The following is a 15653-nucleotide window of genomic DNA, read 5'->3' on the forward strand; positions in this document are numbered from 1 at the left end:
GGCGAAATAAAGACACGCAGGAGAATGGCACTCTAAACAGAACTCCATCAATAAACACATCGATTTAGATCCTATCTACCTTCCCTTGAAAGAAAAGAACTGGAAATGACATTGCCCACCTTATGAAACCAAGACCTATAAATGGAGAGGTGGGACATACCACCAGCGCTTCACTGGAGACTCTCTCCGATAATGTTACCTAGTATGATGGCGAAACGTCTGAAAACAAATCTTCCAGCTCAGCGAGTTAACTTACATACTTATCATCAACCTGAGCTACAAATCTTCTCAAAAATTGTTATCGTCAACTATTTCCTAGCTTCTCCAGCTTCTGAAATGTCACGTGTCCTTGAATATTCAAGCCCCAGCCTTGTCACTGTAATGGCTATCAGCTTATACGTATTTACATTTGAGCTGTCAATTCGTCTGTTTTATTATGATTGCAATGTGTATTCAGATATAGAGCCTTTAACTCTGTGTTTCAAAATAAAACATACTTTTGCAATCTTTGGTCTTATCTGCTATCACACTCTCACGTTTGTGCACTCTGTCCCTCCCTGCCAAACTGATTATACTTCTCTTATTGCTACCTTGCTCTGTTGCCTTATTTTTCCCTCTTTAATTTATCACAGCCTCCCAGACTTGACTCCTCACCTCACTATTAGGATTAAAGCCCACTGGTCTCAGCATGGTTCAGACAATCCCAACATTACAGCTCTCACTTTCCCAAGTACTGATGCCAGGGACCTGTGAATCAAAAGTTAATTCTACTCCATAGACCACTGAGTTTTACATTTAGTTCTGTAACCATATTTAACCCCATTTATTGAATTGAGTGGACCAGGCTGGATAGTTTCTTTAGGTGCTGGTGCTGATCTCCAGGCCCTCCTGTCTTCCAGGCTACCTCCATACTGAACTATAATTCCTGGATTAAATACATTAAACCAACAGCTATTGTTCACTTATCATTTGCCTGCAGAATCTTGACAATCAAACCTAAACCTTCTGGGTAGCTTTGGTCTAAAGTATCATGAAATGCAAGATAAAAATGAACTGTCCTACAATCAATGTAAAGTTGAACAGACATTATGATAGACCGTATCAACATACCAATTAACAACTGAATTAGGCAATTTGGTCTCTTGAATGTGTCGCACCATTTGATCATGGCTAGTCTGATTCCAGCTCCTCTTCCTGCACCTAAATCTGATACTCTTTGACTCTCTTGTTAGTCAAGAAGAAATCTACCTTGACTTGAAAATCCATACCCTTGCTTCCATTGTTCTCTGGAGGTAGAGCATTCCACTACACTCTGGAAAAAAAAACTCATAATCTATATCTTAAATAGGAGAGCCCTTATTTTGAACCTCTGCCTCCTTTCTGGTCTCCAAATTTGAGGAAAGATATTCTGGCTATTGAGGGAGTGCAGCGTAGATTCACGAGGTCAATTCCTGGAATGGCAAGATTACCTTACACTGAAAGACTGAAGCGACTGGGCTTGTATACCCTTGAGTTTCGAAGATTGAGAGGGGATCTGATTGAGACGTATAAGATTATGAAAGGATTGGACACTCTGGCAGTAGGAAACATATTTCCACTGATGGGCGAGTGCCGAACCAGAGGACACAGCTTAAAAATACGGGGTAGACCATTTAGGACAGAGCTCAGGAGAAACTTCTTCACCCAGAGAGTGGTGGCTGTGTGGAATGCTCTGCCCCAGAGGGCAGTGGAGGCCCACTCTCTGGATTCATTTAAGAAAGAGTTGGATAGAGCTCTCAAGAATAGTGGAATCAAGGGTTATGGAGATAAGACAGGAAGAGGATACTGATTAGGAATGTTCAGCCATGATTATATTGAATGGCGGTGCAGGCTCGAAGGGCTGAATGGCCTACTCCCACACCTATTGTCTATTGTTTATTGTCTATTGTGCTAGGAACGTCATTCCGTCTAAAAGTAATATGGTTTTTCTGTGCCATTCCTAACAGAAAGCCGACGAATGCGAAGAAACACTGTGGACATTGCAGGAGTTATTAGTAATCATAAGAAGATGCTGAGGGAAAAAGTCCAGTACATCACTGAATACACAAGTAAGCCAGGTGAAAAGATCTTGCTAACAGAGAATTTCACCAACCTTTGGATAACTGAAGGCGACTGCAACTCAATTCCCCAAAGACATGAGGTGATGGATATTGAAGCTATGTCCAAGCAGGAAAGGTCTGGTGCCCGTTCCATCGACTACACGGAAATATTCGTCTGTTCGCTACAGCAATCCCGGCCACCGAGGATCACCTTAACCAAGGGATTGGCGGGAATTGGGAAAACTATCTGTGTGCATAAGTTTGCTTATGATTGGAGTAATGGCTTGGTGGCCTTGGACTTTGACTTCCTGTTCATGTTCCCATTCCGGGAACTCAATCTGCTGCCAGAAAGTAAACTCAGCATCAGCCAGCTGGTCCAGAGGTACTACCCTCACACTGGGGACGCATCAACCTTCTTAAAGGACACCAACATCAAATGTCTCTTCATCTTTGATGGCTTGGATGAAAGTCGTCTCTGCTTGGATTTCAATAAAAGCCCCGAATATGCTGATGTCGAGCACGTGATGAAACTCCATGTTCTCCTCGTGAATTTAATTAAAGGAACCCTGCTTTCCCATGCCTCCGTTTGGATAACGGCCCGCCCTGCAGCTGCCCGCCAAATCCCAGCTGCTTACATTGACAGACTGATGGAAATTCAAGGGTTTCGAGATGAAGAGAAAGAGGAATACTTTCGCAAAAAATGCAAAGAAAAGGCGGATATGATTTTGTCCAATATAATGAGGCAACCCAGCCTTTTCACCATGTGCTATGTCCCAGCTTTCTGTTGGATTCTGGCCACTGTCCTACTACATGCCATGAAATCTTGCAGTGAGACTGACATCCACCAACACACCCCCAGAACCATCACTGAGGTCTACAGCAACTTCTTGATTGTGATGATAATGTACCACCAAGATAAGCAGAGCCACGGGGTAACTGAGAGGGAAAAGGTCAGTGACTTGCTGCAAGCCAAGCGCCCAGTCATTCTGAACCTGGGAAGGTTGGCCTTCCACTGTCTGAAAGTCCAGAAGCTGGTCTTCCATCAAAGGGACATGGAGTCATTTAGAGTAGACCTATCTCTGCTATGTGATGGCTTTTGCAAAGAGATCCTCCTCCAAGACGAGCCTATCTTTCAGCACAAGGCTTATGCCTTCATACACCTGACAATGCAGGAGTATTTTGCTGCCCTGTATGTTTTCCTTCAGCACCACATGGGCCAGCACCCAAACCCACTGGCAAAGGGGCTGATGACGAAGTTGCGAGGCCTATTCTCCCGTCCCAGCTTTTCTGACGTTTGTAAAAGTGCATGCAAGAAAGCAGTGTGGAGTCAAAGTGGGCACCTGGATATGTTTTTCCGCTTCCTCTGTGGCCTGTCAACAGAAAAGAACCTCCAACTTTTGCAGGGTCTGTCAAGCCAGGGGGTGAGTGGCGGCGAGGACGCCACACGGACTGCAGCCTACATCAAGAGAACTTTACACAGGGACATTCCTGCGGAACGATGCCTGAACCTGTTCTATTGCTTAAATGAGCTGAACGATGGCTGTATAGTCGACAAACTGAAGCAATCTCTAAGGGAAGGAGCTCTGGCGACTCGAGACCTGGAAGCGGCTGAATACTCGGCCATAGCGTTTGTGCTCCAAGCATCGAACTCCGACATGCAGGAGTTCAATATAGCAGATTACAACCTGTCTGATGAACTGCTCTGGAGGTTGCTGCCTGTTGCGAAACTATTCAGAAAAGTGAAGTATGTCATTTCCCTTGAAATTTGAATGAAGGGATCTCATCATCCTTTCGTATGTGGTTACACAATTATACATACAATTAATATCACCTGTGTTAATATCAACTGTTCTTTACCAGTTGTGTAATATCACCATTCATGTTTATACAATTATAAATATAATTGGGAGATTTCCTTTTTCTGTTTCTGAAGTCACAAATCATTTTGACGTCACAATTACAATTGGCCTAAGTTTTTAAATTTCTTGTCATGTTGGAACATGGCATAGAGTGAAAACCTTCTTTGGAGTTAAAGCAAGCTATAGTTCATTGGTCTCCTGATTTTCTTTGATACAGAAATAGCATGCTTTGGTCTAGGTATATTAATAATGTGTGCTACGTGCTGCTAATTTGGTTGTATGTATACTTCTAGTTAACTCTGGAGTGTACGAGAACAGAATTTTGCTGAAATTGCAAATGTGCAGAAAATTCTTCCAGTGTTCTTCAGTTTTCAGACTTTCTAGTAAATTGGAACACTGGCATTGAAATAACTCCACTGAGGCTGGTATCCTGTCATCAAGTCACTTTTTATTTAGACTCCCTACAGTGTGGAACCAGGCCCTTCGGCCCAACCAGTCTACACCGACCCACCAAAGAGTAACTCACCCGGACCCATTTCCCTCTGACTAATGTGCCTAACATTATGGACAATTTAGCATGGCCAATTCACCTGACCTGCACATCTTTGGATTGTGGGAGGAAACTGGAGCAGCTGGAGGAAACCCATGCAGACACAGGGAGAATGTGCAAACTCCACACAGAGTCGCCTGAGGCTGGAATTGAACCTGGGATCCTGGTGCTGTGAGGCTGCAGTGCTAATCACTGAGCCACCATGCTACCCCACGTCGAAGTTCTTGACACTCATTCAGCTCTCTCAGATTTAACTCTTAGAGTGAACACAACTTCTGACACTCCTGTGTATCTGTCAGCCAGGGGTCCTTGATTGGGACTGTTAACCTGGTCCAATCAGGGAAGTCCTATTCTATGAGGTCCACTTGAGTGACCTCATTACAAGCACTATACCATTCTCCATCTGAGTCCAGTTCTTTTGTTTGTAGCTCCTCCTAAAGTCACTTTCTCATCGGGTCAAGTTCCTCCAACTCTGCCAATGATACGGGTGATGTGTAACACACAGCTTGACTCTTGCACCTGGAGTATCTCAGAAGAAATTCATTCTCCATTCCAGGTCGCAAAAGCATCAAGGCAGGAACATCTGCCAAGCTCATCTCAGATTCCATCCAGACACCTTCCACACTTGAGGGAGAACCCACGGGTTGTGGAACAAATGGAAATGCAGTCCTGTTTTGCTCCTGTACCATTTACAAGTTTCCAGCTTTCATTTGATACATAGATAGGAACCAGGACAGTTTGGTATCTAGTGAAGCTGTAGGTTGTTTCTTTGAGCCTGCCTTCAGTGTTTGGACTGTTCTTTCTGCCGGGCCATTGGATGATGGATGGAATGGAGCTGTCTTTATATGATGAATAACATTCAAATTTAGGAAATACTCTAATTCCCTACTGGTAAATGATGGCCAGTTATCTGTCACTGGAAGAGTGCTCAGAAAATTTGAAACCATTACAGACTCTTCCAGTGGCGGTATCACTGCTGGTGTGTCTGCCAATGGGAGGCAGCTCAATGCAAGCTGGACAGCCCCCCTGCCAGCTTTGTATATAAGTCCTCCATGCAAGGCATTGAGTAGTTATCTAGTTGTGAAAAGTAGTTTACAATTTGTATAAAAGGCAAATTGACCCATTGGCTTCACAATCAGGGTTATGACTAGTGCTGCCCATTCTTCAAACTGTGTTGGTTTGATGATTCCTTCACTTTCCAGCCTTCTGATTTCTACCTCTGCTTTTGCCCATAAGGCAAATGGCACTGGTCAGGCTTTGAAGAATTGTAGAATTGCTTCCTGGTCAACATGCAAGGTGGCCTGATCTGCTTTAGTAGTCCCTAGACCTTTCTGAAAAACCTCTGGGTATTTAATAAGGACGTTACTCATGCAATCATTTTCTAATTGAAAGAATGTTAAGCCATTATGTGAATTGTCCTCAGCTGATTTTGCCCTATTCTGTTTGGGTCCAACCCTTTTACACCAATTAGTGGTAACTGCACCATCTGCTTCTCATAAGAGACCAGAATGGAAGTTGTACCCTTAATCTGCACAGGTTCCCCAGTGTAAGATTACAGTCTAATTGAGATCTTGTGCAAACTTGATGGCTGGAGTGCAGAGCAAATTTTGTTAAAGACTTCTGCGATCACTGATACAGCCGCGTCATATTGACCTCCATTAGATCTGGGTGACTGTTTAACCAGACATTTATTTTTATTGATTCTGATTCAGATGCTGCTAAGCAATTTAACTGTTCCAAACAATATAGACTTACCAAGGTGTGCACTCTTCTAGATACAAGCCTATGAGTTCTCTTACTCAATTTAGTTCTTGTGGGACTCTTGCTTTCTTAAGTCCAAATTCTGGCATCAATTACAATGGCCTGCTCGTCTGATCTTGAAGAAACTTTTACCATTTGGATGAGGCTTGGCTTTGTTTTGGGGTTTTGCTGTGGGCTGATTGAGAGTCCCTCTGTTTAGGAGATGTCCTTCACTTAAGTGGTGTTCCCCAAGCTCAGTCAGACTGCCAAGGGTGTTCACTTCCATCGGGATAGCCTGAAATTCATATGCTCCACATTCTGCATTTTCCAATGATAAAGCCAGTTAATACTGCCTGTTTGAAGTCCAAACTGGCCGCACCTATTAGGTACTTTTACATGGTAACAGCATTAATCTCACATACCAAATAGTCTCTCAACATCTCATTAGGAGTTATACCAAAGTCACATGCCTGTTGTCTTAACTTGGTCAAAAATCCTGAAATGGTTTCATCTGGTTCTAGAATAGCTGAGTAAAACTGACAGTGTATCAGAATTAGAGGAGGCTTGTAACTGTAATGTTCCTTAACTAAATCTGCCAACACTTGAAAGATGCCTCGGGGAGAGTTCCTAATGACCAAATAAAACTACAGGTCCACAAGCTGTTGGGAGAATTACAAGTTGATTTTCATCTACCCCAATGTCATTTGCACAAAAAAATGCATTCTTTCCACATACTGGGCCCTGTTTTCAACAGGCTTGAATGAGTCAAGCTTCCCAAAAAGAACGGCATGATGCCAGAAATGCTTACTACAACTCAAAGAAGACCATTGCGAACAAATGTCTTCAGGGACGTGCTTTTCTCTCATTGCCTGAAATAACTCCACCGAGGCTGGTATTCCTTCACCAAGTCACCCTTTATTTACACACGTAAAGTCCCTGACACTGATCCTGCTCTCTCAGAGCCAGCTCTGAGTGACCAGAACCTCTGATACTCCTGTTTATTTCTGGGTTCCCTGATTGCACCAGATTAACAGCCCCAATTAGGGCACTCATATTGAACCATTGACCCTCTATTGTATGGAAACAGGCTATTTAGTCCAGCAAGTCCACACCAACTCCCTGAAGAGCATCCCACTCAGACTCACCATCTTATCCTATCCACATGACACTGCACTTCCCATGACTCATCCACCTAATCAACACATCCCTAGACAGTAAGGGCAACTTAGCATAGCAAATCCACCTACCCTGCACATTTTTGGACTGTGGGAGAAAACCCACGCAGACATGAGAGCAAGCTCCATTCAGACAGCCATCCGAGGCTGGAATGGGACCCAGGTTCCTGGTGCTGTGAGGCAACAGTGCTACTCACTGAGCCACTGTGCCACTCTCCTATTCTGAAGTTCACTGGCTAACCTCATTACAATCACTACAGGCTTGTAGTGAAGAAAAAGAGATTTATCCTTCTTGCACTTTTAACATGTCCTCATTCCTTAAAGTTTTAACATTTATGGATGTGGTCCCAAATATGACTGCAATGCCCTCCACTACCCCTTGCAAATGCAAACATAATTATATGAGGATAATCCAAGTAAGCACAATATTACAGATAAAACAAATGAAAGCCTTCAAGAAAAACTTAATTTTTTTGGAGAAACTGAACAGGTCTGGCAGCGTCTGGAGAGTCAAAGAGTCATAGAGATGAACAGCAAGGAAACAGACCCTTCGGTCCGACTTGTCCATGCTGACCATATATCCTAACCCAATCTAGTCCCATTTGCCAGCACATGGCCCATTTCCCTCTAAATCCTTCCTATTCATATACCCATCCAGATGCCTTTTAAATGCTGTAATTGTACCAGCCTCCACCTCCTCCTCTGCCAGCTCATTACATACAAGCACCACCCTCTGTGTGAAAACGTTGGCCCTTAGGTCCCTTTTAAAGCTTTTCCTTCTCACTTTAGACCTATGCCTTTTAATTTTGGACTCCCCCCACCCCAAGGTGTCTATTTACCCTATCCATGTCCCTCATGATTTTATAAACTTCTATAAGGTCACCCCTCAGCGTAATGTTTTGAATGCAGTGATTCTTCAAATGCTGTACTAAAGCTTAAAAGTTTCTCTTTAATTTTAAGGGAACAACAATCCAGTTGAAATTGAAATTAGCATACTTATTAATGCTGTAAGATATTTGAAGCATAATACGTTATTTCAAAGGATGCAAATTCAATGGCTATTTTAATGCAATTGTTATTTTATGACTTTGGGTTTTAACTTTGATAAAAATACATTAATATTTAATTTTCATTTCTTGCAACATTAGGTTAGTTAATAAAGACATAACAAAGCATCTGATGAACTTTCTCGGAGCTCTCCTGATTCTATCCAAAAGTCAAGTTCAGGAACTTTGGTAAGAGAATGACAGTCTTTTAACCTTGTGAGATGATACAGTGGTGGCACTCTGGTTCTCTTTTCATAACTGTACATCACAGTGCACATTCCATCATATCAAAGTCAGTTCCCTACCTTTAAGTGATTTTGGGTTCAGATCACTGTAATTTTACAGGGACGGAGTGTCATCTGTTGGAATTTATATGACAATTCTGAAGGGCAGAGGAATGATGGCAGGACAACTAGGCATGTAGAGATTCAATCCCAGGATTAGAATAATGTATTGTAGAAAATACAAAATGAATGTACCCAACTGAACAATAACAACAAATTCCACTTGGCTAAGTTTAAAAAGACAAGGAACAATTTGAAATTGCAAGACTCATTCTTGATCATACATCAATGTATTTTAAACTAGACAAACCTGAGCAGATTTCAGGTTGGAGTGTTAGTAAAGTTCCAACTACTTGAACAAATAGTAGCACCTGACCTGAGAATGAAGCTGTCCAAAAATGTGTCTGGAATTAAATGGGTACAATGCAATGACTAGAAGCTCCCATTGAATATCTTGACAATGTAGTCAGATATTAAGAGCTGGAAATGTGTTGCTGGAAAAGCGCAGCAGGTCAGGCAGCATCCAGGGAACAGGAGAATCGACGTTTCGGGCATAAGCCCCAGGATTTCAACCTAGTCAGATATTAACACTATTGTGGGTGCAGGTACATTTCAGCGCTAAATGCTTGATGAGTCTGATTGAACCTGCCTGACTTCTTCCCAAACTCAAATGACCAGGAATTCAATTTGGAATCGATTCAAATGTGAGGTGTTGTAGTGGGAATTAAGTAAGATTTTATAAACAGGTGTTACAATAGGAGTAAGACAATGCCTTAGAAACTAGTACAGTAAGGCACGTTTTGGCAAGCCTGAACCTTGAGCAGAAATTACTGGAGAGGAATCTTGTACACAATGAGGCCCGTAATAATCTTGTATCTACATATGAGTTCTACAAATGAAACTAGATAAATTTAGGATATATGGTCGGCATGAATAAGTTGGAACAAAGCATCTATTTCGGTGCTGATCTGTCCTATAACTCTGACTGTAATTGCTAAGTGGGAAATCAAGCTCTGTTTGGTCAGGCAGTGGTTACCATGAGTTTCATATCAGTTACATGGTGATTCCAATCAATACCCATCAAATAATAGTTCTCATACATTTGGTACTAGACTTGTTGGAACATAATCAGGTGAAAGGAATCCTCAGTACATGACCTCTCATCATAAAGGATCATACAATATCGTCGTCAGAATCATTGGCGACCTTTAAGCGGCAATTGCATAGGTACATGGATAGGTGCTTAAGCTAGGACAAATGTTCGGCACAACATCGTGGGCCAAAGGGCCTGTTCTGTGCTGTATTGTTCTATGTAATATGCAAGACCTGGTTGTACGAGCCATAGATTTGGAATTCTGGATGTAAGGAACTTGGACATTAAAATATCAAAAATGTTGGATTAAAGAGTCACATTTAAAGGAACCTCTGTTTATATTCCCAACCATAATTTTGCTGCAACCATTGGTTTGTTTGAAAAGTACTTAATATTGGTTTTGTTGGCAGGGTTAGCATTGTGGCGGCTTGTTTAGTACAGGTCACAATGATTTGTTAGATGTTTTCTCTGCATTAAATTTGATCTTCTATATGGCTTGTTTACTTGCTTGCTTATGTCCTCCTGAAGTCACTGTCATTATATTGCCCTAGGCTTTGGGTTTACTTATTTAGTCCATTTGAAGGTGTGACTATAGCTGGAAAAGCTGACATTTATCACAGAATCCCTTTGGCCCAACAAGTCCACACTGACCCTCCGAAGAGTATCCCACTCGAGCCCATTACTCTACATTTACCCCTGACTAATGCACCTAACCTACACATCCCTGAACACTATGGGCAATTTAGCATGGCCAATCCACCCTAACCTGCACATCATTGCAGCACCCGTAGGAAACCCGCACAGCCATGGGGCGAATATGCAAACTTCACACAGACAGTTGCCCGAAGCTGGAATCAAACCTGGGTCCCTGGTGCTGAGGCATCAGTGCTAGCCACTGAGCATCCATGCTCTCACCCCTACTTGTTCCTGATAAGGAGGGGAGCTGAGCTGCCAACTTGAACAATTTCAGTCTGTGTGGTAAATCATAAAATCCCAACAGTGTGGAAACAGGCCATTTGGCCATCAAGACTGCATCATCCCCTAAGAGTGCATCCCAACCAGACTCACATCCTTACATTATAACCCTACAATTCCCATGGCTAATCCACCTCGCCTGCACATCTCCATTCACTATGGGCAATTTATCAGAGCCAATCCGCCTAACCTGCGCATCTTTGGACTTTGAGAGGAAATATCCTCATTCCTGATGAAGGGCTTATGCCCGAAACATTGATTCTCCTGCTTCTCGGATGCTGCCTGACCTGCTGTGCTTTTCCAGCACCACACTTTCGACTTTGACAGGAAACCAGAACATCTGGAGAAAACCCATGCAGACACGGGGAGAATGTACAAATGCCACACAGACAGTCACCCAAGTTTGGAATCAAACCCGATACTGTGAGGCAGCAGTGCTAATCACTGAGTCACTATGCTGCCCTGTGGATTGCAGCAGTTTTGTTACTGCTGAATGGTTTGGTGAATCACTTCAGAGGGTGGTTAAAATGCCACTGCTTCACTGACATGAATCTGGAGTCTTACATAGGCCTGATTGGGAGAAATGAACATTATGAAACAAATAGGTTTTAATGACAAACCTATGGTTTCATGAGCAGTATTTCTGATAAAAGATGCTTACTGCCCAATTACTGAATGTAAATTGCCCAAATGTCTTGAACTTAATTTTGTTCAGTTTATAAATCCAAAGGGTATGGTGAATTAGTAGTAATGTCACTGGACTAGTCATCGTGATGTCCAGGGGGTCATGGATTCAGCTCCCACTCTGGCAGCTAGCGAAATTTGAATTCAGTAAACCTCTGGAATTAAAGCTGGCTTAATGATGACCATTCAATCATAGTTGTAAAAACCCCAGTGTTTCACTAATACCCTTTTGGGGAAGGAAATTTGCTATCCTTACTTGTGACTCCAGATTCAAACCATTCACAAACTCATTTCTGAAGAGGCATTCCTGGACCACAGATGCTGCCAGAGCTGCTGACTTTTCCAAACAATTTTGTTTATGATTTCCAGCATCTGCTGTTCTTTGATTTTCTTTTTTTAACCAAATAACTCAATTCCACAGCAACTCAGGATGGGTGATAAATGTTGCCAGTGATGCCCACAGCCTATGAACAAACAAAATAAAACTCGCTAGTTGTCCCTTAGCTAATTTCTTATTCATGCTGATTTCCACACCTTGAAACACACAGCTTTAATACTGTTTAAAAGTACTTTGCATGACACCTGATCGAACACCTTTGAGTTGGATTTAATTCTACGTGAAGGATCTGCCTGAGAATTAGATTTGATCAGAATGTTTTCAATTTTTTAGGCTGGAAAATACCGAAATCAGTGATGTGGCAATGAAACAACTGTGTGTAGCCATGAAGAATTCTTGTTGCAGATTGCAGTCATTAAGGTCAGTGAAACAGAAAATAAATGAATTCATGTGCATCATTGAGCATTCATGGGGAGAAAAGACTGATTAAGAGTTTGGGCCAGAGTGGTGATGCAATACGAGAAAAGGTAAGAGAACAGTTATCCTAATGCAAACTGAAAACAAACAATTGGATTATTGTATTTCTCCAATCAGAAAGGAATGTTTAACTTTAATAGTTTAGCAGCAAAAATAAGGTATTCAGCCTGTCAAGTCTGCTCTGCGTTAAATGAGATCGTGGCTATCTCATAATCCTGAACTCCTTTACTGACTTATCCTAATAACCATCTCACACATTGTACCAAGTTCTCTGCAACCCTTAATTCTCTTACTGATTAAAAATCTGGCTATCTTAGCCTTGAATATACTTAATGATTTATCTCTACAGTGTGGTACAGAATTCCATAGATTCACTACCTTTAGAGAAAAAAAAACCCCGCACATCTGTCTTTAGTGGGTGAACCCTCATTCTGGGATTATCCCCCTCTCGTCCTAGATTCTGCCACAAGGGGAAGCAAACTCTCCTCATCTGGCCTATCAAGTCCCCCTAAGAACCTTGTATGTTTCAATAAGATTACCTTTCATTCTTCTAAACCAATGAGCACATGAGCCGACTCAACCTCACCTCAAGATAGTCCCTCATATCAGAATAGCTGAGCCAGATTGCAATTCTGCCAGGGCCAGTACTGGCTTGATGGAACTAGCCATCAGCTGGAGCCATGCTTATGAGAGCAGTTTCCAGAATCCAGAGGAGTGTAGACTCAGGAAAGGAAGGTGGAATGCCAGAACATATAAATGTATGAATCATGAAGTTAGGATTAATAAGGGGAAGAATAAGCAGAGAGCAGATGATTGCAAAAAAAACTGGTGGCCTGAAATGCATATACTTTAATGCAAGGAGTATAGGGGGAAGGCAGATGAACTTAGGATTTAGATTGGTGCCTGGGAGCATGACGTTATTGCAATCACACAGACTTGGTTGAAGGAAGGGCATGATTTGCAACTAAATGTTCCAGGATATAAACACTTCAGACAGGACAGGGAGGGAAGTAAAATCAGGGTAGGAGTTGCATTACTGGTCAGGGATGATATCACAGCTGTGCTAAAGGAGGACATGATGGAGGGCTTGAGTAGTGAGGCATTATGGGTGGAGCTGAGAAATAAGGTTGCAGTTACATTGTTGGGGCTGTATTACAGGCCCCCCAACAGTGAGCATGAAGTAGAGGAACAGATGGATAAACAGATTATGGAAAGATGTAGAGACAACAGGCGGTGATGGGAGATTTTAATTTTCCTAACATTCACTGGGATACACTTAGTGTCAGAGGTCTGGATGGGACAGAATTTGTAAGAAGTGTCCAGGAGAGTTTTCTGGAGCAGTTTGTCAATAGTCTGATGAGGGAAGGGGCATATTGGACCTGGTGTTGGGGAATAAGCCAGGCCAGGTGGTAGAAGTTGTGGTGGGAGATTTCTTTGGTAACAGTGACCACAATTCTGTAGGTTTTAGAATACTGATAGACAAAGATGAGAGTGATCCTAAGGGAAGAGTACTAAACTGGGCCAAGGCCAATTATATCAAAATTAGGCAGGAGCTCGGAAATATGGATTAGACACAGCTATTTGAAGGGAGGTCCACATTTGGTATGTGGGAGGCTTTCAAAGATAGGTGAAAGATAGTGCAGGATAGGCATATCCCGTTGAAAGCAAGGGTAACTAGAGAAAGGATTGGTCTGCTAAAGGATAAATAAGAAGGCTGTGTGTCAAACCTGAGAAAATGGGTGAGATTCTGAATGATTACTTTGCATCAGTATTCACTAAGGAGAGGGATATGATGAATGTTGAGATTAGAGTTCGAAGTTTGACTACTCTGAATCACATTGACATAAGTAGGGAAGATGTGTTGGGCAGGCTGGATGTTATTAAGGTGGACAAATCCCCAGGACCAGATGGGATCTATCCCAGGTTCCTGAAGGAGGCGAGAGAGGAAATAACTGGGGACCTCACAAAAAATCTTTGTATTGTCCTTAAACACAGGTGAGGTGCCAGAGTACTAGAGGGTTGGTCATGTTGTCCCCCTGTACAAGAAGGGTAGGAGGGATATCCGGGTAACTACAGACCAGTGCGCCTGACGTCAGTGGTGGGAAAGTTGCTGGAGAAGGTACTGAGGGATAAAGTCTACTTATATTTGAAAAAGAATGGGCTTGTCAACATGTTAGGCAACATGGTTTTGTATGGGGGAAATCGTGCCTTACCAACTTAATAGAGTTCTTCGAGGAAGTGACCAAGTTGATAGATGAAGGAAGGGCATATACACGGACTTTAGTAAGGTGTTTGATAAGGTTCCTCATGGTAAACTAATGGAGAAAGTGAAGTCACATGGTGTGCAGGGTGTTCTAGCGAGGTGGATAAAGAACTGGTTGAGCAATAGGAGACAGAGAGTAGCAGTTGAAGGGAGTTTCTCGAAATGGAGAAAGGTGACCAGTGGTGTTCCACAGGAGTCTGTGCTGGATCCACTGTTGTTTGTGATATACATAAATGATCTGGAAGAGAGCACTGTTGGTATGATCAGCAAGTTTGCAGATGACACGAAGATTGGTGGAGTAGCAGAAAGCATAAGGGACTGTCAGAGAATACAGGAGGACATAGATAGACTGGAGAGTTGGGTGGAGAAGTGGTAGATGGAGTTCAATCCAGGCAAACGTGAGGTGATGCATTTTGGGAAGTCTAATTCTAGAGCAAATTATACAGTAAACAGAAGAGCCGTGGGAAAAGTTAATGAGCAGAGAGATCTGGGAGTTCAGGTCCATTGTACCCTGAAGGTCGCTGCACAGGTGGATAGAGTGGTCAAGAAGGCATATAGTATGCTTGCCTTCATTGGACGGGGTATTGATTATAAGAGCTGACAGGTCATGTTAACATTGTACAAGACATTGGTTCGGTTGCATTTAGAATATTGTGTACAGTTCTGGGCGCCACATTACCAAAAGGATGTGGACACTTTGGAGAGGGTGCAGAGAAGGTTTACGAAAATGTTGCCTGGTATGGAAGGTGCTAGCTATGAAGAGAGGTTGAGTAGGTTAGGATTGTTTTCATTAGAAAAAAGGAGATTGAAGGGGAGACCTGATTGAGGTCTACAAAATCATGAAGGGTATAGACAGAGTGGATAGAGATAAGCTTTTTCCCACAGTGAAGGATTCAATAACGAGAGGTCACACTTTCAAGGTGAGAAGTGAAAAGTTTAAGGGGTTTCACGCGGCAAAGTACTTTACACAGAGGGTAGTAGGTGCCTGGAATGCGTTGCCAGCAGAGGTAGTAGAGGCAGGCACGGTAGATTCATTTAAGATGCGTCTAGACAGATGCATGAGTAGGTGGGCAGTGGAGCGATACAGACGCT

General features: G+C 42.6%; 1 protein-coding gene across 5 annotated transcripts in view; it reads left to right on the forward strand.

Annotated features, from left to right (window-relative positions):
• The window catches only part of LOC122542348 (NACHT, LRR and PYD domains-containing protein 3-like), a 152095-nt gene that overhangs the window by 53851 nt on the left and 82591 nt on the right, over window positions 1-15653 (forward strand). For all 5 annotated transcript variants that reach the window (XR_006309782.2, XM_043680034.2, XM_043680031.2 and 2 more), the window contains 3 exons: window positions 1986-3822; window positions 8551-8637; window positions 12155-12241. Coding sequence is in view for 4 of the 5 variants with exons in the window: in XM_043680034.2 (XP_043535969.2) it covers window positions 1986-3822; window positions 8551-8637; window positions 12155-12241 (2011 nt within the window). In the remaining variant the exon portion in view is untranslated. The remainder of the gene's footprint in view (window positions 1-1985; window positions 3823-8550; window positions 8638-12154; window positions 12242-15653) is intronic.

This window comes from Chiloscyllium plagiosum, unplaced genomic scaffold (assembly GCF_037043375.1).
Source record: "Chiloscyllium plagiosum isolate Xiang-an unplaced genomic scaffold, Cpla_swu_hap1 HiC_scaffold_33, whole genome shotgun sequence".
NCBI lineage: Eukaryota > Metazoa > Chordata > Chondrichthyes > Orectolobiformes > Hemiscylliidae > Chiloscyllium > Chiloscyllium plagiosum.